The 25,550-nt window shown below is 45.7% G+C and overlaps 1 protein-coding gene across 4 annotated transcripts; it reads left to right on the forward strand.

Moving 5' to 3' along the window:
* The first annotated feature begins 1,181 nt into the window (after window positions 1-1,181).
* On the forward strand, window positions 1,182-17,547 carry CCNL2 (cyclin L2). 4 transcript variants are annotated; one of them, XM_026681560.2, is made up of 11 exons: window positions 1,182-1,613; window positions 4,943-5,017; window positions 6,068-6,177; window positions 7,214-7,334; window positions 8,681-8,745; window positions 12,847-12,946; window positions 13,753-13,857; window positions 14,485-14,623; window positions 14,846-14,966; window positions 15,672-15,764; window positions 16,050-17,547. In XM_026681560.2, exons 1-11 carry the CDS (start codon window positions 1,245-1,247, stop codon window positions 16,411-16,413), a joined length of 1,662 nt encoding a protein of 553 aa, XP_026537345.1. In that variant the 5' UTR covers window positions 1,182-1,244; the 3' UTR covers window positions 16,414-17,547. The 4 variants fall into 4 exon arrangements, with proteins under 4 accessions (XP_026537345.1, XP_087800728.1, XP_087800729.1 ...); XM_087944602.1 differs by lacking the exons at window positions 1,182-1,613; window positions 4,943-5,017; window positions 6,068-6,177 and adding an exon at window positions 9,677-9,805 and having other exon boundaries at window positions 7,260-7,334; window positions 8,681-8,746; XM_087944603.1 differs by lacking the exons at window positions 1,182-1,613; window positions 4,943-5,017; window positions 6,068-6,177 and adding an exon at window positions 9,681-9,805 and having other exon boundaries at window positions 7,281-7,334.
* The last annotated feature ends 8,003 nt before the right edge of the window (window positions 17,548-25,550 follow it).

The raw sequence follows: 25,550 nt of genomic DNA on the forward strand, positions 1-25,550 counted from the left end.
GCTCAGAGACTTCATTTTTTCTAGGTTTTTTATTCAATAAAACAACGGAAACAAAACAAAGGGGAAAGAATACTATATATACATAAAATGAACTTTACAGCAGAGCAAAGGGTGACATGAAAGGGTGTGGTAGATTAACATTTCTCTGAAGCCAAGTTCTCGCACGAAAAAATTCAGAGTAACCATACCAGGACGAATTACACATTGTGAAGATAGCTTGGAGGTGGGAGACCCTTCCAATGTAATCTATTGGATCTCCTGCATGTATATTTGCCTTCATTTTCAGGTGAAGGGTTAGTTTTAACCAGGTTGGGCACATGGTGACTTGGAGACAACCCCCCTCCCCAGTAAATTCACTGATCAGGCCCTGTGCCATCACAACCAGTGCAAGGACCATATAAGGAAATTCACTTTTGATTATGAGCACAACACTTTGTAAAGTTTTTATATGTCAGAAATAATAGGAAATGCTAAAGTAGATCATGGGACCCCTGGATGATTGGGTTCATTCCTGGGAAAGGGGAAAGAGGACTACAATCCCCATAGCTCTGAGCTAGCACGGGAATTATCATCAGAGTGTGTGTCTGTGTGTGTGTTTAATAACCACCAGCATAGATTTAATTCTGCCATTTTGGCAGCAAATCAATGGAAACTGGGAATTCAGAACTTTGCCTTGTATCTGGGTTATACCATTAGAAGGCTTGGGGGGAGCTGATGCAGAAGTTTTCCCCCCTCTTCAAAGGTTAAAAATTACTAAAGATTACCAAAAAGCCTTCCCTTGCCGTGTTACTTCTTCCCTTACGGATATTTGCCGAAACGAAAAGCCGCCAATTCTCCGGAACGGATACACCCCGCCCGTCCCGCCCCCCCCCCCGCATTTTGAAGTGGTAGAACCCAACGTTTCCCGATAAGTTAAAAGAAGCTGTGCGCGCGTTGCATGCTGGGAAGGTTCGATTGTGACGCTTCGCCTCTCCAACCCCCGTTCCCCCGCCGCCGCCTTCGTGCGAAACTTCCGCCGAGAAAAGAAAAATTGAAAATTTCCTGCGTTGCGTCACGCGAGGAATGTTCTTTGGCGCTGGCCAGTCGGAAAGCCGAAGCCTGCTGACGGCGGGCCAATGGGAGACGCCGACGCCTCAAGGCGGGGCCAGGAGCCGGGCGCGAGCAGGAAGCCGGGCGCGAGGAGGCCGGAAGTGGGGTGGAATCCGTCGGAGAGGGAGCGGAGGTGGCGACGTCGTCCGGACAAGATGGCGGCGATGTTGGCTCCCGCTTCGGCCGCAGCGGCCCCGACCGGCTTCGGAGTCGGCTCGGCTCGGATGGCCGTCGCTTCGGCCGGCTGCTCGTCGTCGTCCTCCTCCTCGTCGTCGTCTTCTAGCGGCGGTCCGGGCCCGCTCCCGCCGCCGCCTCCCGCGCCGCCTCCGCCGGGGGCGCTCCGCATCGGCGACCGGCTCTACTCGGGAGTGCTGATCACCTTGGAGAACTGCCTCCTGCCTGAGGAGACGCTTCGCTTTACGCCTTCCATGAGCAACGGCCTCGACGCCGAGACCGAGGCGCCGCTCCGGATCACGGGCTGTGAGCTCATCCAGTCGGCCGGCATCCTCCTCCGGATTCCTCAGGTGAGGAGAAGGCCTCGTTCGAAACCCCCGGGGCCGTTGGAAAGGCGGTTAAAAACAAGGGGGGGGGGCTTCGAATGGTTGGGTGGGGGGGGTCGAGAGAAAGAGCAGGGAACCTTAGTGAGGAAGACGTTTGGACTACAATACCCATCTTCTGGGGAAGTTAGGAGTTGTAGTCGCCCGGGATCTCAACGGATACCAAAAATTTTTTTTGAATAAATCAGGGTAAAAAAATAGAGTCAAGTCAGTGTTTCTCCACCTTGAAGGGGTGGTGGACTACAACTCCCATAATTCTCCATTTTCCAGCTTTCTGGGAGTTGTAGTCCACCCCTCTTGGAAGGGACTCGAGGTTGAGAAACACTGACTTTATTCTATTTCTACCCTGACTTATTCTATATATATTTTTTTATCCTTTATAATCCCGGCCGACTACAACTCCCAACTTCCCCAGAAGATGGGTGTTGTAGTCCAAACGTCTTGCTCACTGAGGTTCTCTGCTCTTTCCTTCAAGCCCATTCAAAGCCCCCTTTTAAATGCCTTCCAAGGTTGCTGTTTATTGGAGTTACTGCTTATACTTTCAGATCATGAAGATGCTTCTGTGACCGTTTGATTTTATTCAGAATGTCAAAACTCTGCTCTTTTATTACTCTTTATAATAATTATAATATAATATAATGTCATCATCTTTTAAGTAGAGAGGGGGGGAGCCCCTGAGAGGTCCTATAGTTGTTTTCTTCCTCTTTGCCACCTTATCTGTTGTAAGGGACAATAGTCCCCATTAGCATTTTAAAGGAGGATTTAAGGCTGCCTTAAAACCTGTATGCAGATGTTCTTAAACAACCTGGCTAGGATCAAGGAGAAAGAGGGGAAAAACAGTGCCTCTTGGGCACATGATCCACCCTCACCTTGTGTGGGTTGTGCTGGGTGGAGATGGAAGGCACAGCCAAGCATTGTGTTGTCATTGTAACCTAATCTCAAATATGCAAAATCTGCTCTTCTCGGGGAATGGAGGAAAACTTAGATTCTCTAAGCTTATTAGTTGTACAAAAAGTAGATGTAAATTAAGGTAGGGTGCTCCTCTTTGTAGGAAGTTAGTGTTAGATAACGATTTGTCCAAATTTGTGAAGGAAGAGAGGCTATCATGAATTTTATTTAATTTATATTGCTGCCTATTCACCCATGGCGACTCAAGATGGCTTACACAATGTAAAACCATATTTTAAACAAAAAAATAGAAAAACAATAAAGACTAACAAAAATTTAGTAAAGTAGAATAGAACAAAATCTGAAGAAAAAAAAAATCACACACACCCCAAACTCCCATTCCCCGCCCCGACAACAGCAGATCACACTAACCATTTGATGGGCTGAATTGTGGACATTTACCACCTTAGCTCATTTTTAATAATAATTTTGTAGCCTCTGGTACTTTTTCGGAACTAATTCCAAAATTTGGATTTTGAGGATATTGCCAATTTGAATCTGTACAAATCCAGACCAGTACTGAACAATACGGAAACTTTAGATAAGGCTCAAAATGGAGACAATACAAGATTATGACATGTACTATTATGACATCAATGGTACTGACCTATATAGCACTAATCTAATTCTCCTATATGATAGTCCTGTAGTAATTCAAAGGTCTTTTTCTTTGCTCAGATAACTGAAATATAATACTGGTGATAATCTTAACATGTGTTCCTCAAGTTTTGTTTCAGTCTGAATGGTTCATCCTTCCAAAATACTTTGGATGTCTGTCACTGGGCGATACTGATCATAGGATATTTGTGAGCCTTCTATGTACAAATGGGGTTGTGGAATTCTTGTTAGTATTTAGTCTTGGTAGGCAACTTTTTTACGCAGTCTCCATATGAATTGGAATAGGGTTTCCTGTTTGGACTAGAAGGCCTCCAGGGTCCCTTCCAACTTCGTTATTGATAGTCCCAAAGGTGCTTTTTGGAGAGGCAACTGGACTTTCTGCTTTTTCTCTGAAGACGTTTCGCTTCTCATCCAAGAAGCTTCTTCAGCTCCCAGAAGGTCCAGTTGCCTCTTGAAAAAGCACCATTGAGGACAACCCTGACCTAAATGACTGAAAATCTCCGTAGACATTGCTGTTGGTATCATTAGGATTGTGGGGAGAGTCTTTCCCCTTGAAGCCAAATAAGGAAAGGGACTTTATACACTTATAACTGTAAAGTTATATTTAAACTGGAAGATGAAACAACACGGAATTCTCTTCTTAGGACAAAAGCTAGTTATTTTAAAGTATTCAAAAACCAGGTCTTGTAGAGAATCTCTGCAGCATGCAGTGTTCTAAATCCAAGAAGTATTTAGGAACTCCCTTACAAACAGGTTGTCTCTGGATCAGTTGTTTCTACTTTCTTTTGTTTTCCAGGCTGATTAAAACTGAGGGCTTTATTTTTTAATCCAACCCAGGCTTGTAAAAATAAAAACTTAAGGGGGAGTCCTGATAAGGAAGTGGGGTGGGAGAGAGAGAGGGAGAGGGAGGGAGAGAGAGAGTGAATACTGGAAGTTTTGTAACACAGCCAGGGCAAGCCGGCATTCTGTTCCAGGAAATGTGTGACGCAACAGCCCTTTGGCCTGGAATGACGGTGATTCCCTCCCTTGCAAGTTCTTTATTGTTTGCCAAGGAAACCAGCTGATGACTGCTCTTTTGAGGGTAGTCTGGATGACAGTATTATGGAGCTACAGTTCCGACTGGCGCTCTGGCTGATTCATCTCCAAATTCCCTTCCCATTGTTGAGGAATCTTGTCTTGGTTTCTCCTCCAGAACTGTCTTTTTAGACAGTGGGTTGTTTTAAATTGCCCCTTAGTTGTTTTTTAATTGCATCTTTTGAGCAATAAAGAACCGCCTGGCCCTTTCATTTTTCAGATGAAGTGGGCGGAAGGCCCTTGAGTGTCTCCCACCTTAGAATCCTTTTAAGTTGTCTGTCGACACCAAACAAACAATGCACTTTTCTCACTTGTCTGCTATTAGAAACCAGGAGTGAAGAGGACACATCCTTTCAAACAAATAGTCTCTCTCTACATCATTTCCTTGGGCACTGGGAAGTTTAGCCTGTGCAGTGTGTGTGTGATTGCCAAAAAAAAATTGTTTTTAAGTTACTTCCCTTAAATAAGGAAAAACCTGGTTACTTTGGAAGTGTTTTTCCCAAGTCGAGCTAGGTATAACACACACATCTAGGAGAAGTTGTCGATGATGGGGAACAGCTGCGGATTCTTTATAGATCCTGAGCTCATAGTCCATTTAAGTTTTTTATTGGAAGAGTATTAATATATATCCTGGCTTTGCTTTTTTTATTTTCCAGGTGGCCATGGCTACAGGGCAGGTGCTGTTCCAGCGTTTCTTTTATACAAAATCATTTGTGAAGCATTCCATGCAGGTACGTAGTTTAATTTTTGAAACGGGGTGGGGAGGCTATAAACTCAGTTGCCGTTTTGATACATCAGACTACTGAAGTTTCTCTGCTTGACATCCCAAGCTGACATTCCTTGCCTGTTGATCTCGAATACAAATGTTCCCAGGCTTTCAGTGTTCGATATGAATCGATATGTCTTATCGATATATCCATAATGTATCACGTTGACTCTAAATTTGGGGTTGATTGAAACATGGGCTCCTTTTCCCTCATTGCTGACATTTAAGCAACTTGTAAAAGATCGAGAAATTCTACCTTCTGCGTCAGAAAAAGATGATTCACCGAAAACATTTGGGAAAGATGTTTTCTTTCTTTCAAAAATTAAAATGAAAGTAAAGTTGAGGTCATTTGGAAAGACCTTTTTTGGAGTTGCACTGGGAGGAGCTTAATGATAAAGCCCCTTCCTGAATCTCCTGTGTGTGTGTGTGTGTGTGAAAAGTTAACATTCCAGATCCCATAATGGCAGAGCCTTTTTAAAAGTGCAGGTAGTCCTTGACTGACAGCCACAGTTGACCCCAAGTTTCCATTGTTATGCTAGAGAGTCATTAGGTGAATTTTGCCTCATTTTATGACCTTTCTTGCCACCGTTGCTATTTGAGTCACTGCAGTTAAGTTAGTAACATGGTTGTTAAGCGAATCTGGCTTCCCCCATTGGCTTTGTTTGTCAGAAGGTCACAAAAGGGAATGGCATGATCCTGGGACATTGCAACGGTCATAAATAGTAGCCAGTTGCCAAGCGTCTGACTTGTGATCATGGAGATGCTGAAATGGCCATAAGTGTGAAAAACAGTCATAAGTCCCCCCTTTCCAGTGACATAGTATAAGTTTTATAAGTTATATAGTAAAAGTTGAGGATTACTTGTGGGGGGGGGGGAGATTGTTTTGGATTGAGTTCAGAAACAAAAAGAGGCAGCTCGGTGAGATTGGATGTGCTGTGTGAAGACCGACTCAAAAGTCAGTCCTCCAAATTGTTCTCTCCCAGCTCAGAATGAAATTTCCGTTGTCTCTTTCCAGCATGTGTCGATGGCCTGTCTTCATTTGGCTTCCAAAATTGAAGAAGCCCCACGGCGTATAAGAGACGTGATCAATGTATTCCACAGACTTCGGTTACTAAGAGAGAAAAAGTAAGTCTGAAATGCGATGGGCTTGGGGGTGGGGGGGGGGTCAGTTTGCGCTGTTTCTAGTTCGGCCTTCTTGCAAGAATTCTTGTAAGCCTCGGTCATGCCCCCACCCCCACCCCACCCACACATCCACTTGCCTTCCCTTTCATGCTCTGGCCACGTTTTTGGGGTGTTTTAAGGATCCTGTCTTTCCTGGATTGTGGAGTCCATCCCATCTGGAAAGGGGGTGCGTAGCAATCCCCCCCCCCCCAATTCACAAAGGAGATCGTCCCTGGGGTTCTTATCTCCAGGTGATCTTGGCAAGAGGGAAGCATCATGTGGCTGAAGGATCTGTTAAAGGGTGAATTCTGTTAAAGGGTGAATTCGGGCTTGCCTGGCAAAAGGATCTTGTGGGTTCCAGGTGGAAATTTTAAACCTTTCTCGATCTGGTTCCCTTCAACTGTTTTGGATTGCACCAAAGGATGAGGTGTTGTGGCCTGCCGGCCTCTTCGGCAGCCGGAGGAGGAGGATGTGTGAGAGGTTCGGCATCAGGGCAACCTGGGAGCTCCGAGGGGAAAGAGGGAAGGGAGCTGACAGAAAGAGAGACAAAGGCAGAGCCTGCGCTGTCTGTCAGCCCTCAGATGGAGAGTCCACAGCACCCAGGAGGTGGCTGATGAGAAAGAGGAGGAACAGCTGGGAACAGTGCAGAGAGGAGAGGAGAGCAGTGGAAATCTATGGGCCGGTCCTTGGGAGGGAAGAAGCCAGCCCCCACCCTAGCTCTGGGGATAAAAGGCAGGGGGCAGAGATGGATAGGTGTGGCAAACAACTGTTCATTTCCCTGCTGGACGGGCTCCTTAGCCTGCGGTGACAGAGCCTTTTCTCTGTGGCTGCCGGTCACGGCAGAGGGTTGGTTGTGGCTGGGCCAGAACATAAGAGCGGTGGCTTCAATTGAGCTGATTTTTCCATTCAGACCGTACAAAAGCTGGCACTAAGACTCCCACTGTGGCGTTAGGCTGTTGAGGTTTCAGCCAAGACCTCCCTCCTTCCCTCCTTCACGCAGGAAACCTGTACCCCTAATACTGGACCAAGAATACGTGAACTTGAAGAACCAAATCATCAAGGCAGAGAGGAGAGTTTTGAAAGAGCTTGGATTTTGCGTGCACGTGAAGCATCCTCACAAGGTTCGTATTGGGTTTCCTGTTTTTCTTTCCTGTATACCTGTTGACGGGGCTCAGACCAAAGAGTTGGGGTTTCTCCCCCCCCCAATCATTTGAAGGAATCCCTTTTAAGGCCCACTGTTTCACGTGTGACTGAACGGATGGCTTCCCGTTTTAAGCGCTGATTACGTTTCTGTGTGAAGGATTGCTCGTTGCAATCAGCGTGACAGGAGTGCCTTTTGTATATCCAGGTAACCGTCCATTTTCTGCATCAAAGCAAATCTCAGTTGTGCATCAAGTCTTCCCATATGCTCACATCCTTGTGCCAGGGAGCGTGTTCTCTGTCTTCCTCTCTGCTTTGCTGTATGGCTTCCTTTTTTTTTTTTTTTTGGACTCAACAACATTGAAGTACTGTCCCTTTGAGAGTGAAACAAGCTGGCAACCCTGGGGGGTGGAAAAACTGCATCTCCTCAAGTGCTTTGAATCTGTAGCCTCTTTGGCAAGGGTGTCCCATCAGAGGCGCTTGAATTGCACTGCACCTCACAAAGAGCTTGGCTTTGGTCTCTGGTTGCGCCAGGAAAAAGAGCACGAGACTTTCCCATTCAGCTTCCCAACCAAATTGCATCCCTCTCTCTCTCTCTCATCTTTATGATCGGAGCATCTTAATAATAAAGTAAATTATTGTCAGTAGAGTCCTGGTAGTTTTTTCGGAAGGGGAGCACGGTGAGTGGACTATTCGTCCTAAACTTGCTGCCTGTCCCTCACTTAAACCCGAACTCAAGTAGAATAGAGGGGAGTGGGGGAAAACCCCGAGGATCCAGATTGTTGGGGGCAAGAGGCTGACTCTGTAAACTGCTCCGAGAAGGCTGTAAAGCACTGTAAAGCGGTATATAAGTGCTATTGCTTTTCTTCTTGGAATATAAGCTACAGCTTCTGGATCAGTTTGAGTGCCTTAAGCCTTCTCCTTCTCTCCCTGGGCAGCTACTCATTTGCAGCCCAAAATAAGATAGATTAGTTCTTTTTTTTTTTCAGCTCTTCAGCAATTTTCAGCTCTTCAGCTCTTCACAGTTTTTGAGGTGGATACTGAAGCACCCCTCCAGTTTTAACTTCCTTTGGGACAGGAAGGCCCAAATTTGAGCAGGCTGGAGAGAGCCAGGGCAGGAAACGTTAAATGCTTTGTGTTACGTCTCTGTCCTCCTGAAGTCTCCCTTCTCTGCTGCTGGAGGGCATACATATCTAGAATTAGCTGTGGCTCAAGACAGCAGCTTGACAAAGAGGACAAGTTAGTTTCAGCTGGCCTCCTCTCTAAATTAAAATACCTCTCTCCGCCGCTTGGCCACGTGTATAACTCCGTCACCCGTATCTTCCAGATAATCGTTATGTACCTTCAGGTATTAGAATGTGAACGTAACCAGCACCTGGTCCAGACCTCATGGTAAGTTGACGCTTCTTGTTTCTCTTGAGGCCAGCGGGGCAGTGGCAGGAGTGTGTCATAGTTGGGGGCTGTGCGTGCACGTTTGCTCCACTGCCGTGTGTTCGTGGCCTTTTTTTTGTTTAATTTAACCCCGGAGCGCCACCTCTTGTCCCTTCGAGGGGACGGGACTCTTTGTTAAAAGAGTCAGACACACACACTGTCTCTTAAATGGTAAGAGGGGGGATTTTCCCCCAACCACCCCATTTTGCTCTTCCTTTTTCTCTCCTGGGGCTTTGAGGGGAATTTCCGGCCGAGGGTTTGGAGGGGGAACATCTGTGCTTGGAATGGGGACGTCCCCCGTCCCCCCCAAAAAAGAAATCCATTTTGCATAGGGGAAGCAGGAGGAAAATAAACTTTGAAGGGCATGAAAGCACATTGCCCTGTGTGGGTCTTATTGTAGGTGTGGGGTGGCAGGCTTAGCACAGGGCTTTAGGCCAGGTCGTGGAATTGGGTCACACCAGCGGTTGGCTGGTGCACACAAGCAGCCTGTACATGAGTGTGCAACAGGCTGGTGGACACTTGTGTGGCCCAGTTCCCCTCTCCCACCCACCCCTCACCACCAGGCCGCCAAGCCACAACCGTTGGGGGAACCTCTGTTTTATAGCCCATGGCTTTTGGGTCCCCTTGCACAACAGTCCCCGTTTCCAGCTTCCAGGTTTTAGATCCTTCAAATGTCTCTTGTTCTATTCCACATTGGTGTTTTCTGAGCCTCGGTCCTGGCTCTCCCCCGACCACCCCGCAGTAGGAAAGGTAGCAGCTAACCCCGTGAACCTCCCAGGGTGTAAAGGTTGATCTCAAAAAGCGATTGTGATAAAAACTGTCTTGGTGTGGTTTTGAAAGAGAACCTGTTTTGACTTTTTGTTTTTTCTCTGTACTCTTTTGATCGAAGGGTGTAGCCTCTGAGGGTAAGTGACTAAGACCTCCTCTGCTGCCCACGAACAATGGTGCAGGGAATACTGGCGTCTTCAGTCAAACCCCAAGCAGGCTCCAACAGAGAGGAGGCTGACTCTCTAGACAGGTGGTATGCGTCCGCTAGTAGAGTTAAACACTGGCCGAACTGCTGCTTGTTGATTTTATTTTTAGTTTTCCCCTTTGTTTCCAATCTCTTTTTCCGTTTTGTTTGCACCCTTTTCCCAGACGAGCCTGTGTTACTTACTGTCCAGGTGCTCTGATGCTGTCATGTTTGATATCTTATAGTTCAATGCAAATGTTTTGATACAAGTTGGCTATTATTATTATTTTCTCTTCTTAAATTGTCGCTGAGGTTTGGGCTGGCAGGGAGGGAGGGAGGGAGGGAATGGGGCTGTAAAACACTGGTCATTGCATCTGTAAACCTATTATGCTTTTGTATTGTATTGTAATTATATATTATTTTTTTAAAAAAAGATGTAAATTTTCCTGACTATCATGCACATCAAAAGGCCCAGGTCTTTTGTTTGGACTTTCAAAAGTTGGATCTTCACCATTGCCTTCCAGAACAAAATGCCTTCAATTGTTGTTGAATTAGAATGTTTAATTCTCTGCTGGAATTATTGCTGTCTGATAAAAGTGGGGAAGTTGGGGGGAGGGAAAAGTCCAAGATCTTATATTGCATAACCACACTTTTCAGTTGTTTCCAGATGCTGTCCTTGATCATTTTAGCTCTTGTAACTCTGGGATGCCACCACAATTAGTTCATTTTGGTGTGTCTTCTAACCTAAACTGAAGTAGCTCCATTCAAAGGTTAGTTGGACAACGGGTCCTTATCGTCTTCGTGGCTCTTAGACTGCCATCATCCAAGAATGGTTATTATTAAGCCCTTCCTTTCATGCCCTGGACTGGTTTTTCCATGCCCCAAAGGCAGTTGATTGGGTCAAAGATGCCATTCAGGTGGGTATAAATACAGGCAGTCCTCGACATACAACAATTCATTTAGCGACTGTGTGAACTTACGATGGCACTGACCATTTTTCACATATTTATGACAGTCACCGTGTCCAGAAGTCACGTGATTCCTCTTTTGCGACCTTCAACCGGGAAGCCAGATTTCAGGATTCCGGCAGTTACACACACACACACACACACACACACACACACCATTTAAATCATGAGTCTCGAGCCAAACTTCCAAAACTCCAAAAGGATTTATTGGGAGTTAACGTGTCTGGCACTGCCTAGGAGTAGCCAACTCTGAGACACATCATTCATTGTCACCCTTGACCCTGGTTTTCCCCCACCCCCTGGATGTATTGTAATTCATATCCTCCAATGGGACACCTCCACAGCCCAGAGTCATCAGTCATGCTCTCCAGTTAGAATTCTGCGGGGCAGAAACTTCAGTTACCTAGTTACTATCTTTGAAAACATTTATGGAATGCACTTTCGGTTTTGCAAGCTGCTACACTGCTCCCCTCTTCCCTTTCTGCTGGCAACTCTAAAAAGACTAGAGAAATATTTTATGAGTTGACACCAGATTCACTTAATGGCCGTGTTACTAACTGAACAACTGCAGGGATTCACTTAAACAACCGGGGCAAGGAAGGTTGTAAAACGGGATGAAATTCACTTGACGTCTCACTTAGCAACAAATTTTAGGACCCGTTGGGTTTGTAAGTCAAGGACTACTTGTACTTGGGAAGAGAAAAGGCATTCCTGTTAAATAATGTTTGGTTTGCCTTTTTTTTTTTTGCTTTGTTCTTCCAGTTTTGCCTCTGTAACTCGTGACAAAACGAATGTAGTTCAGAAATTAAAATTGCCCCGTGTGCAAAATCTTCACCAGAAATAGGTGTCAGCCTTGGAAGCCATTTGGTTTGTTTCTTGGAAGTTTCGAGGCTGCCCCCATTCCAGGCCTGGGAATTTGGGAAGGGGGGATTTCATAATGGGGTCGAAAAACAGACACGACAATATTCTCACAGAATCGAGGACATGTTGCCCTGCACCTGGGGATGTGGGAGTGTCTCCATTTGGGACAACGATTTGGTTGGGCCATATGATGGGGACTGATAGGTGCAGGGGATGGATCTTGGATTTCTCTTTTGGGAAGGGAAAACTCTGAACGCTCAGATTCAACCTGTGCCAGTATGACAACTCTAATCAAACGGACCTTTGAAGAATGGATCGTTTCGGAGTTTATTGGTTTGGAGTTGGTTAGTGGGAACGCTGACATTTAACCCGAATCCGAGAGCTCCGGCTTTTCCCTTCCCCAAAGAGAAATCCAAGATCCACCCAAGACGCCGACCATAGGTGCCCATAGCGTAATACAGCCTTGTCTTCTAGGCTGGTCGACCCCATCCAGTGGACGACAACTTGGGAGGAAAAAAAAATGGAGGTGGTGAAAATGTGCTGTGTTGCTTTGCATATTGCCCTTCGTGTTCCAGTATGTGCAAAACAGAGGTCACCGTGCTGTGTATTTCTACTTCATTCTGTGAACATTTGTTTTGAGAGACCTTGTTACAGCGCCGGGTGGCTAAGAACAGCCCAAGGAGAAACCAAAGCCACGTTCGACTCGACTCTTGCACCCACCCACCCCCTGTTGGCAAAAGGATGGACGTTGTTTTTTTCCCCGGCTGGTTCCCTCACGACGGATTTGGGCCCAATGGTTTTCCCCAATTGGAGAATCTCCCCGATGGAAGAGGCCGGCGGTTGGAAAAGCTCTGGATTTCTGCTCCCCCTCTTCTCCTCCTCCTCCTCCTCCAAAACCGTTGAACTCTTTTTGTCTTTGCATTGGACGCGTTGTGGCAGCAGAGTCTCCGGACCGCTACGACTTGATCGCTGTAACCTTGTGCTTGCCGTAAGAGCAGGCCGGTAGATTGTAGCCAAAGGAAAGTTAAAAACAGGTTCTCATTCGCTAAAAAATGCCCACGTGCGCTGGGTAACGTTCCAGAGATTCTGCGAGACGGAAGCCGCTCGTTCCCTTTCCATCTTGTTGGGGTTCACAGGGTTAGCTAGCGTTAGCTCCGTTAGATTGCAAGAGGAGGCTTAGTTCTGTACAGGAAGTAAAAAAAAATTTTTTTTCGGGGTGGGTGGGGAGCAGGTTAGCAACTCCTTCCACCCCTTTCTCTTTTTTTTCTCCAATTATCTCAGGAATTACATGAACGACAGCCTGCGGACGGATGTTTTTTTGCGATATCAACCGGAGACGATAGCTTGTGCCTGCATTTACCTCGCTGCTCGGACTCTTCAGGTTGGTGTTTGTTTTTGTTTTTAAAAAAAGAATAGACTTTTTGAGAAGGTGGGGAGGGCGTGTGTGTGTCAGCCTATTCGCCAAAGCACCAGAAGTCCAGGCAAGTGGATGGAAACGAAGCAAGGAGACAACCAACTAAGGAGAAATTTAATGACAGGACAGTTAGCCAGTGGAACGGCTGGCTACCAGAAGTTGTGGGGGCTCTTTTAACACTGGAGGTTTTTTAAGAAGAGACTGGACATCCATTTGTTTGAAATAGCATAGGGTTTCCTGCAGTGATGGGATTCAAAAAATTTTTTTTACTACCAGTTCTGTGGTCGTGGCAGGGGAAGGATATACTGCAAACTCCCCCTTCCCTCCCCACCCCACTAGCCTGCTTTCCAGCTCCGTTCTCCTGTTCAGGGCAACCCAAGGAGACCCAGCCAATCAGCTGGGACTCAATGGGAGGCAGAGAAGAGATGGGGTTGGTGGGGCCAGTCAGAGGTGGGATTGGCCGGTTCTCTGAACGACTCAAAATTTCCTCTGCCAGTTCTCCAGAACCAGTCAGAACCTGCTGAAGACCCACCTCTGGTTTCCTGCCTGAGCTGGGTGTTGGGTTAGAAGCCATCCAAGGCCCCTTCCAATTTTGTTAATTCTGTTATTTTTCCTGTATTGAGCATTGAGTGACTTTTTCTTCTTCTCACAGAAGAGGAAAGAAATGTAGAAAAGTAGGCTAGGATATAAAAGGTTTTTCAGGCCTGGGTTCCTACGAAAATCATGCCGATTCCCCCCCTCACCTCACCCCCTTCCATCCCGATTGATTGCAGATTCCTCTCCCAAATCGTCCTCACTGGTTTCTTCTCTTCGGGGCTACCGAGGAGGAAATTCAAGAAGTCTGCCTGAAAATTTTGAAACTCTACACAGTGAAGAAGGTCAGTAGCTGCCTCTGAAGTGGGAGGCCACGGTGGTCGGTTGGCAGGCTCTCGTCTCTCTCCTTGGTCCACTTGGTGGCTGGGAAGGGTACGGAGAGCCAGCTTCTCCGTCCATCCAGCTGTCCTTCTCCAGCCTGCGACCCGGGAACCCTCCTCTTGATTTCCGTAGGGAGGGGGGGAGGAATACAGGTCATCCTCGGCTTAGGCCCCCGAGCCTGAAATTTATGTTGCTAAGCGAGACCGTTTGTGAAGTGAGCTTGGGCCCGTTGTACGACCAGCCTTTCCTGCCACTGTTTAAGGGAATCCCTGCAGTTGTTACAAAGTGAAGCTGGCTTCCTCGTTGACTTTGCTTTGGTCAGAAGGTTACTGCAACCGTCATAAATACGAGTCAGTTGCCAAGCACCTGAAGTTTGATCGCATGACCCTGGGGATGCTGCAGCAGTGTAGAAAATGCCCCCCCCCCCAGTGCTGTGGTAACTTATGGTCACTAAACAAACTTGTAAGTCGAGGACTACCTGTACTTCCTATTCCTGGGTCCTTTTCCTCCCCATCGACCTGCCTTTCCCTTCAGGTAAGCAAAGGTTGCCCTAAAGCCTCGTGTCTCTCTCTCTCTCTTTGGCTTCTCAGATGGACCTGGCCATCCTGGAAAACCGGGTTGAGCAGCGGAGGCTGGCCATGGAAGAGGAAAAAGCCCAGGCCAAGGGCCTCGTGCCAGAGGGAACGCCCCATCTTTCAGTGTCTGGTTTTTCTCCCGTCCCCAAACCAGGTGGGTGTCCCTTGCATTAGAACAGGGGTCCCCAAACCTGACAACTTTTAAGACTTGTGAGCTTCAGCTCCCAGGTTTCTCCAGCCAGCTTGGCCTAGACTTCAACTCTGTGCCTGCTTACTCTCTTGCAATCCCTTGCCTACGCTTGCAGCGCTTGCCTACATTTGGAACGTTCCCGGATTGGCTGCGTTTCCTGACCTTCTGTCACTTCTCCCTCTCTAGAATCTCCAAAAGACACCAAAGGCAGCATTAAGCCTTCTCCGCTGGCTGCGCAGGTGGTCAAAAACGCAAAGAGGAAGACTGAAGGGACGAAGAGATTGAGGTCAAAAAGTCCGATTAATGGGTAAGGTTTGCATCCAGATACTTTCCTCTCTCTGTCCCATGCAGTCTTTCCCAACCTGGGCCACTCTTAAGATGTCTGAACTTCAACTCCCAGAATTCCCTGGCCAACCATGGGGAATTCTGGGAGTTGAAGTCCACACCGTCAACTCATAAAATATTTCTCTGGTCTTTTTAGAGTTGCCAACAGAAAGGGAGGGGGGAGCAGAGCAGCAGCTTGCAAAACTGAAAGTGCATTCCATAAATGTTTTGAAAGATAGTAACTAGGTGACTGAAGTTTCTGCCCCGCAGAATTCTAACTGGAGAGCATGATTGATGACTCTGGGCTATGGATGTGTCCCATTGGAGGATATGATTTATGACACACCCAGGGGGTGGGGGGAAAACCCGGGTCAAGGGTGACAATGAATTGTGTGTCTCAAGAGTCGGCTACACCCAGGCAGTGCCGGACACATTAACTCTCAATAAACCCTTTTGAAGTTTTGGAAGTTTAGCTCGAGACTCACGATTTAATTGGGGGAACTGCTGGAATCCTGATGCACACACCTTAAAGGGGCCCAGGTTGGGGGAACCTTGCTGTAGTGAGACCCTATTTTTAAGATTGCCCTCTGCCGTGAAAGTTCATTGTTTACCTGTGCAAAAAGAAGAGGGATAGAAAAAAAAAAAAAAGGAAACGTATCCACACTTCCCTTATTCTTCGAATTTGCAGGGTTCAGAAAGGCCGCGACAGCAGGAGTCGCAGTCGAAGCAGAGAGCAGAGCTATTCTCGATCCACGTCGCACTCCCCTTCCCCCAAAAAGAGGTAGGCTGCCAAAAGCTGCGAGCGTTGCTTCTACTGGTAGTTGCTTTTTAGCGACGACAACAATCGAAAGGGTCTTTTTAAATCAATGTATCAAGCTGTATTAACCCGGGGAATGGAAAGCCACTCCCTGACTGGTCCCCGTTCTTCCCCACCTTCCGATGCTGTTGCCGCCTGCACAGGCTGCCGGTGAGCCACAACATAGCAAATTGTTCAAAGTTTAAAATATGCCCCTGGCGGGACAACGACAGGTAACCTGTCTTCTTCTTATCTCCTTTCCCCTCCAAGGAAAAGTGAAAGCTATTCCACCTCCAGCTGCTCCAAGTCGCACAGCCGTTCGAGGAGCCGCAGCGATTCGCCTCCCCGCCAGTTCGGCCACACGGCCTCCTGCAGTTACCAAAGCTCCAAGCTGCGAAACTACAAGAAGGAGAAGGAATACAACAAGTACGGCTCTCCCAAAGCCCGGCGGTCCCGCAGCCGCAGCTCCTCGAGGTCCCGCAGTCGTTCGCGGGAACGCTCTGAGCACACCGGCAAGTACCGGAAGAAGAGCCACTACTGCAGGGATCAACGGCCCGAGCGGCACCACCCGTACGACAGGCCGAGCCATCACTACGATAGAGATCACCCCAGCCACAACCGACACCGGAGATGAAGTCAGACAACACAGCCAAAGCTCTGTATACTCTCCCGGCCTCAGCCAAGCCCCCCTTTTGCCTAAGGCCGGACTCTGGAGCCTTACATACACCTTCACTTAAGGGCATGGACCTTTTGCAAGGGCGAACGAGGAGGATTGAGGCGGGACCCTCTTTGGCTGCTTCCACCCTTGTCTCGATATAGGGCTGTTCCTTGTCTGCTGGGTTTTGTGTCTGCTTCCTGCTGGTGTGATGTCCCTTTGAGCTGTCGAAGCAGGGATTGTGACCTGCGTCGGATCCTATGGAGGGGAAACCTCAGGACACTGTTCAGAGGGTTGAGATTCCCTTTCTCCTCCCTTCCCAACTTTTTATGAAATATTTCTTTCTCTCTCACCACAGAGGATCTTGGAAGGTCAAACACCACCACCCACCTACCCAAAAAAACCACCAAAACAAACCATTTTTTTTGCTTGGTGCTAACAGCGTTTTCCTTTCTCTCTTTTTTTCCCCTGTTCTCTTTTTTTTTCTTACAGTGAACCTGTTTGCATTGTTCTTACAGAAAAGGTGATTTCCGGATTCTTAAAATCTAGTGCCTATATTAGGCCGTCTCGGAGGGAAGAAGCATCTGATGATGAAATGGGAAGGATGGAGAAAAAGCTTTAACCCCTTTCAAAGTGCAGATCTGTTTCAAGTAATCTTTGGAACTAGGAACCCGCATCCTGAGAATGCAAATGTTTATGTTCCTTAACTGGAGGTTTTTTTCTCTCCCCCCCACCGGCCTACTACTACTTATTATTGTTATTATTTTTTATCCCCAGCAGAAAGAACAATGGAATAGTATTTAAATTCCACCTGTTGAAAGTGTGTTTTTTTAAAAAGGAAAAAAAAAATCCTGGTGCTGGCCACCAATTCAAAGCTGCGGATGATTTCATAGAGCTTAACCTTTTACGTGGTTTAATTAAATAAAAATTTACTCAGGATCTTTTCCAAAAGTCTGAAGAAATGATTGTTTTTGTCTGTTCTTAGCTTGCTGAAGAAAAAGTGTTTATATTAAGAGAGAAATGTGTGCAGCACAAGAATATCCGTTTTAGTGGTATATCTGAGCTGTCTTCCTGTTCCTTAATTTCATTAAAGTATTTGATTTTGTATTTAAATGGTTGGACTCGGACTCTTCAACCTGTGTTGAATGGCTGTTTCCGTTTTTGACACGTTTTCTTTCTCTTCAATATAACAGTGCACTTTGCCTTAAATGTTTCATTATCCAAAAACTCCACACTCCGAATGGTTTTCTGCACAAAGCACATAACAGTTCATAACAGGTAGTTGGTCTTGGCTGATGCCAAAAACTAAACAAGTGGTTTGGTTTTATTTTTACTTTTTTTATATATTGTTGAGGATGAAACCTGTGTGAATGGAGCAAAGGGCAGAAAGAAGAGCCGTCGTTGAGGGAAAAGATAGAAGAATGAGAGTTTAGTGTTGTGTACGAAGTTGGCGTGACAGCTTCCAGGCATTTTGGTGGAAAAATTGCCCTATAATAGCCCAGTGGGATAACAGCCTTTTTGAAAATACACAGACCGTTTCCAAGCAGCAGGCCAGACATCTTCGGCAGTGCCCTTTGAAGATGAAACTCAATCTCAAGATTCTTGACTGGAGCAGACAGTGTGAAAATAATTTATTCTACTATTAAAGACTCGGTTATTTTCTAGCTCATTTTTAATCTCTTAATAAACTTCATTTGGTTTAAAGAAGCATTTCAATGTGAATTCTACAAAATGACCTTTAAATCCCTATTTTCCCTAGACATCGCTAGGGCAAACAGAACTAGTTTCTAACCCATGAGTATTATTGCTGTCTAGTTGTCAACTATTGAATAGCAATTACTACCCCCACCCAAATGCTATTCGTTTCAAGAAAGATTTGCCACACAGTTGTGAACTCCAACGGATGGAGAGATCTCATACTGTTTTCTCTCTAGTGATGATTTTATAACCTGCAATTTAAAGCCTGTGTCCATTAGAAACTCCCCAATGGGGAAATAGCACATTGAAAGCGTTTGCTGGACTAATAGCTCATCTCACCCCTCACCCCCCCAATACATGCTGCGCCCTCTCCATCTTTCAATCAGAACCTGTATCTTTATTGCACTTAAATATATATTTCAATGCTTTTTATTATTCGTATGCAAGCCGCCCAGGGTCTCCTCATGGCAAGTGGGTGGCAAATAAAACAAACAGGAGTGCCACAATTCAAGTGTTGGAATAGCACCCAGGAAAAAAAAATGGAAGCTCATCAGCTGACTTTGGGCCAGTCCCCACCCCAAGCCATAGCAAAGGGAATAAAAACAGTGCCCTCCGGTGGCCATTCAGGGTATTTTTGCATTGCAGGCAATAAATACACCACCCATAGCCACAGGACCTTAGAGGTCTTATAGTCCAACCCTCCTCAAGCCAGAGACCTTAAGTACTAGAAGTAAAAAGTAGAAGCTTAAAGAAGTACTATCTTAATCTTCGGGTGTGTGGGGAGAAATACAAATAATGTATTAATATGGCAATATTAGGAAATAATTACACAACACTGGAGACCCTTATTGCGAAAACCTCTTTTAGTAATATAACTGGGATTTCCCCTCTCGTCGTCATCAACCTGCGCCATTCGACCGCGAGAGGGAAGCGGAGACAATAGAGGAGAGGAACCTTTCCTTTTAAGCCCGCGTTTCCGGGAGGGATTCTTAAGACAGCCGGACCGAAGCGCCTGACCGGAAGTGCGCGTGCATTGCAGGAAATAAAAAGACCATAACAAAGGAAATAAAAACAGTGCCCTCCGGTGGCCATTCAGGGTATTTTTGCCTGGCAGGCAATAGACCATCCATAGGAAAGGGAATAAAAACAGTGCCCTCCGGTGGCCATTCAGGGTATTTTTGCATTGCAGGCAATAAATACACCACCCATAGCCACAGGACCTTAGAGGTCTTATAGTCCAACCCTCCTCAAGCCAGAGACCTTAAGTACTAGAAGTAAAAAAGACCATCCATAGCAAAGGGAATAAAAACAGTGCCCTCTGGTGGCCATTCAGGGTATTTTTGCATTGCAGGCAATAAAAACACCATCCATAACAAAGGAATAAAACAGTGCCCTCCGGTGGCCATTCAGGGTATTTTTGCATTGCAGGCAATAAAAAGACCATCCATAGGAAAATAAAAATGAAAACAGTGCCCTCCGGTGGCCATTAAGGGTATTTTTGCATTGCAGGCAATAAAAAGACCATCCATAGGAAAAAGAATAAAAACAGTGCCCTCCGGTGGCCATTCAGGGTATTTTTGCATTGCAGGCAATAAAAAGAGCATCTATAGCCACAGGACCTTAGAGGTCTTATAGTCCAACCCTCCTCAAGCCAGAGACCTTAAGTACTAGAAGTAAAAAAGTAGAAGCTTAAAGAAGTACTATCTTAATCTTCGAGTGTGTGGGAAGAAATACAAATAATGTATTAATATGGCAATATTAGGAAATAATTACACAACACTGGAGATCCTTATTGCGAAAACCTCTTTTAGTAATATAACTGGGATTTCCCCCTCTGTCATCATCAACCTGCGCCATTCGACCGCGAGAGGAAGCGGGGACAATAGAGGAGAGGAACCTTTCCTTTTAAGCCCGCGTTTCCGGGAGGATTCTTAAGACAGCCGGACCGAAGCGCCTGACCGGAAGTGCGCGTGCATTGCAGGCAATAGAAAGGCCATCTGTAGCAAAGGGAATAAAAACAGTGCCCTCCGGTGGCCATTCAGGGGTATTTTTGCATTGCAGGCAATAAAAAGACCATTCATAGAAAAGGGAATAAAAACAGTGCCCTCCGGTGGACATTCAGGGTATTTTTTCCATTGCAGGCAATAAATACACCATCCATAGCAAAGGAATAAGAACAGTGCCCTCCGGTGGCCATTCAGGGTATTTTTGCATTACAGGCAATAAAGACACCATCTATAGCAAAGGGAACAAAAACAGTGCCCTCCGGTGGTCATTCAGGGTATTTTTGCATTGCAGGCAATAAATATACCATCCATAGCAAAGGGAATAAAAACAGTGCCCTCCGGTGGCCATTCAGGGTATTTTTGCATTGCAGGCAATAAAAAGACCATCCATAGCAAAGGGAATAAAAACAGTGCCCTCCGGTGGCCATTCAGGGTATTTTTGCATTGCAGGCAATAAATACACCATCCATAGCAAAGGAAATAAAAACAGTGCCCTCGGGAGGCCATTCAGGGTATTTTTGCATTGCAGGCAATAAAAAGACCATCCATAGGAAAATAAAAATGAAAACAGTGCCCTCCGGTGGCCATTAAGGGTATTTTTGCATTGCAGGCAATAAAAAGACCATCCATAGGAAAAAGAATAAAAACAGTGCCCTCCGGTGGCCATTCAGGGTATTTTTGCATTGCAGGCAATAAAAAGAGCATCTATAGCCACAGGACCTTAGAGGTCTTATAGTCCAACCCTCCTCAAGCCAGAGACCTTAAGTACTAGAAGTAAAAAAGTAGAAGCTTAAAGAAGTACTATCTTAATCTTCGAGTGTGTGGGAAGAAATACAAATAATGTATTAATATGGCAATATTAGGAAATAATTACACAACACTGGAGATCCTTATTGCGAAAACCTCTTTTAGTAATATAACTGGGATTTCCCCCTCTGTCATCATCAACCTGCGCCATTCGACCGCGAGAGGGAAGCGGGGACAATAGAGGAGAGGAACCTTTCCTTTTAAGCCCGCGTTTCCGGGAGGGATTCTTAAGACAGCCGGACCGAAGCGCCTGACCGGAAGTGCGCGTGCATTGCAGGCAATAGAAAGGCCATCTGTAGCAAAGGGAATAAAAACAGTGCCCTCCGGTGGCCATTCAGGGTATTTTTGCATTGCAGGCAATAAAAAGACCATTCATAGAAAAGGGAATAAAAACAGTGCCCTCCGGTGGACATTCAGGGTATTTTTTCCATTGCAGGCAATAAATACACCATCCATAGCAAAGGGAATAAGAACAGTGCCCTCCGGTGGCCATTCAGGGTATTTTTGCATTACAGGCAATAAAGACACCATCTATAGCAAAGGGAACAAAAACAGTGCCCTCCGGTGGTCATTCAGGGTATTTTTGCATTGCAGGCAATAAATATACCATCCATAGCAAAGGGAATAAAAACAGTGCCCTCCGGTGGCCATTCAGGGTATTTTTGCATTGCAGGCAATAAAAAGACCATCCATAGCAAAGGGAATAAAAACAGTGCCCTCCGGTGGCCATTCAGGGTATTTTTGCATTGCAGGCAATAAATACACCATCCATAGCAAAGGAAATAAAAACAGTGCCCTCGGGAGGCCATTCAGGGTATTTTTGCATTGCAGGCAATAAAAAGACCATCCATAGGAAAAAGAATAAAAACAGTGCCCTCCGGTGGCCATTCAAGGTATTTTTGCATTTCAGGCAATAAATACACCATCCATAGCAAAGGGAATAAAAACAGTGCCCTCCGGTGGCCATTAAGGGTATTTTTGCATTGCAGGCAATAAATACACCATCCATAGCAAAGGGAATGAAAACAGTGCCCTCCGGTGGCCATTCAGGGTATTTTTGCATTGCAGGCAATAAATATACCATCCATAGCAAAGGGAATAAAAACAGTGCCCTCTGGTGGCCATTCAGGGTATTTTTGCATTGCAGGCAATAAAAAGACCATCCATAGGAAAAAGAATAAAAACAGTGCCCTCCGGTGGCCATTCAGGGTATTTTTGCATTTCAGGCAATAAATACACCATCCATAGCAAAGGGAATAAAAACAGTGCCCTCCGGTGGCCATTAAGGGTATTTTTGCATTGCAGGCAATAAATACACCATCCATAGCAAAGGAATGAAAACAGTGCCCTCCGGTGGCCATTCAGGGTATTTTTGCATTGCAGGCAATAAATATACCATCCATAGCAAAGGGAATAAAAACAGTGCCCTCCGGTGGCCATTCAGGGTATTTTTGCATTGCAGGCAATAAAAAGAGCATCTATAGCCACAGGACCTAGAGGTCTTATAGTCCAACCCTCCTCAAGCCAGAGACCTTAAGTACTAGAAGTAAAAAGTAGAAGCTTAAAGAAGTACTATCTTAATCTTCGAGTGTGTGGGAAGAAATACAAATAATGTATTAATATGGCAATATTAGGAAATAATTACACAACACTGGAGATCCTTATTGCGAAAACCTCTTTTAGTAATATAACTGGGATTTCCCCCTCTGTCGTCATCAACCTGCGCCATTCGACCGCGAGAGGGAAGCGGGGACAATAGAGGAGAGGAACCTTTCCTTTTAAGCCCGCGTTTCCGGGAGGGATTCTTAAGACAGCCGGACCGAAGCGCCTGACCGGAAGTGCGCGTGCATTGCAGGCAATAGAAAGGCCATCTGTAGCAAAGGGAATAAAAACAGTGCCCTCCGGTGGCCATTCAGGGTATTTTTGCATTGCAGGCAATAAAAAGACCATTCATAGGAAAGGGAATAAAAACAGTGCCCTCCGGTGGACATTCAGGGTATTTTTTCCATTGCAGGCAATAAATACACCATCCATAGCAAAGGAATAAGAACAGTGCCCTCCGGTGGCCATTCAGGGTATTTTTGCATTACAGGCAATAAAGACACCATCTATAGCAAAGGAACAAAAACAGTGCCCTCCGGTGGTCATTCAGGGTATTTTTGCATTGCAGGCAATAAATATACCATCCATAGCAAAGGAATAAAAACAGTGCCCTCCGGTGGCCATTCAGGGTATTTTTGCATTGCAGGCAATAAAAAGACCATCCATAGCAAAGGGAATAAAAACAGTGCCCTCCGGTGGCCATTCAGGGTATTTTTGCATTGCAGGCAATAAATACACCATCCATAACAAAGGAAATAAAAACAGTGCCCTCGGGAGGCCATTCAGGGTATTTTTGCATTGCAGGCAATAAAAAGACCATCCATAGGAAAAAGAATAAAAACAGTGCCCTCCGGTGGCCATTCAAGGTATTTTTGCATTTCAGGCAATAAATACACCATCCATAGCAAAGGGAATAAAAACAGTGCCCTCCGGTGGCCATTAAGGGTATTTTTGCATTGCAGGCAATAAATACACCATCCATAACAAAGGGAATGAAAACAGTGCCCTCCGGTGGCCATTCAGGGTATTTTTGCATTGCAGGCAATAAATATACCATCCATAGCAAAGGGAATAAAAACAGTGCCCTCTGGTGGCCATTCAGGGTATTTTTGCATTGCAGGCAATAAAAAGACCATCCATAGGAAAAAGAATAAAAACAGTGCCCTCCGGTGGCCATTCAGGGTATTTTTGCATTTCAGGCAATAAATACACCATCCATAACAAAGGGAATAAAAACAGTGCCCTCCGGTGGCCATTAAGGGTATTTTTGCATTGCAGGCAATAAATACACCATCCATAGCAAAGGGAATGAAAACAGTGCCCTCCGGTGGCCATTCAGGGTATTTTGCATTGCAGGCAATAAATATACCATCCATAGCAAAGGGAATAAAAACAGTGCCCTCCGGTGGCCATTCAGGGTATTTTTGCATTGCAGGCAATAAATACACCATCCATAGCAAAGGAATGAAAACAGTGCCCTCCGGTGGCCATTCAGGGTATTTTTGCATTGCAGGCAATAAATATACCATCCATAGCAAAGGGAATGAAAACAGTGCCCTCCGGTGGCCATTCAGGGTATTTTTGCATTGCAGGCAATAAATATACCATCCATAGCAAAGGAATAAAAACAGTGCCCTCCGGTGGCCATTCAGGGTATTTTTGCATCGCAGGCAATAAAAAGACCATCCATAGCAAAGGAATAAAAACAGTGCCCTCCGGTGGCCATTCAGGGTATTTTTGCATTGCAGGCAATAAAAAGACCATCCATAGCAAAAAGGGAATAAAAACAGTGCCCTCCGGTGGCCATTCAGGGTATTTTTGCATTGCAGGCAATAAAAAGAGCATCTATAGCCACAGGACCTTAGAGGTCTTATAGTCCAACCCTCCTCAAGCCAGAGACCTTAAGTACTAGAAAGTAAAAGTAGAAGCTTAAAGAAGTACTATCTTAATCTTCGAGTGTGTGGGAGAAATACAAATAATGTATTAATATGGCAATATTAGGAAATAATTACACAACACTGGAGACCCTTATTGCGAAAACCTCTTTTAGTAATATAACTGGGATTTCCCCCTCTGTCGTCATCAACCTGCGCCATTCGACCGCGAGAGGAAAGCGGGGACAATAGAGGAGAGGAACCTTTCCTTTTTTCCCGCGTTTCCGGGAGGGATTCTTAAGACAGCCGGACCGAAGCGCCTGACCGGAAGTGCGCGTGCATTGCAGGCAATAGAAAGACCATCTGTAGCAAAGGGAATAAAAACAGTGCCCTCCGGTGGCCATTCAGGGTATTTTTGCATTGCAGGCAATAAATACACCATCCATAACAAAGGGAATAAAAACAGTGCCCTCCGGTGGCCATTCAGGGTATTTTTGCATTGCAGGCAATAAATACACCATCCATAGCAAAGGGAATAAAAACAGTGCCCTCCGGTGGCCATTCAGGGTATTTTTGCATTGCAGGCAATAAAAAGACCATCCATAGCAAAAAGGGAATAAAAACAGTGCCCTCCGGTGGCCATTCAGGGTATTTTTGCATTGCAGGCAATAAAAAGACCATCCATAGCAAAGGGAATAAAAACAGTGCCCTCCGGTGGCCATTCAGGGTATTTTTGCATTGCAGGCAATAAAAAGACCATCCATAGCAAAAGGGAATAAAAACAGTGCCCTCCGGTGGCCATTCAGGGTATTTTTGCATTGCAGGCAATAAAAAGAGCATCTATAGCCACAGGACCTTAGAGGTCTTATAGTCCAACCCTCCTCAAGCCAGAGACCTTAAGTACTAGAAAGTAAAAAGTAGAAGCTTAAAGAAGTACTATCTTAATCTTCGAGTGTGTGGGGAGAAATACAAATAATGTATTAATATGGCAATATTAGGAAATAATTACACAACACTGGAGATCCTTATTGCGAAAACCTCTTTTAGTAATATAACTGGGATTTCCCCCTCTGTCGTCATCAACCTGCGCCATTCGACCGCGAGAGGGAAGCGGGGACAATAGAGGAGA

Source organism: Notechis scutatus, chromosome 16, assembly GCF_049901735.1.
Source record: "Notechis scutatus isolate UNSWTSFEM ecotype Mainland chromosome 16, rNotScu1.2, whole genome shotgun sequence".
Taxonomy (NCBI): domain Eukaryota; kingdom Metazoa; phylum Chordata; class Lepidosauria; order Squamata; family Elapidae; genus Notechis; species Notechis scutatus.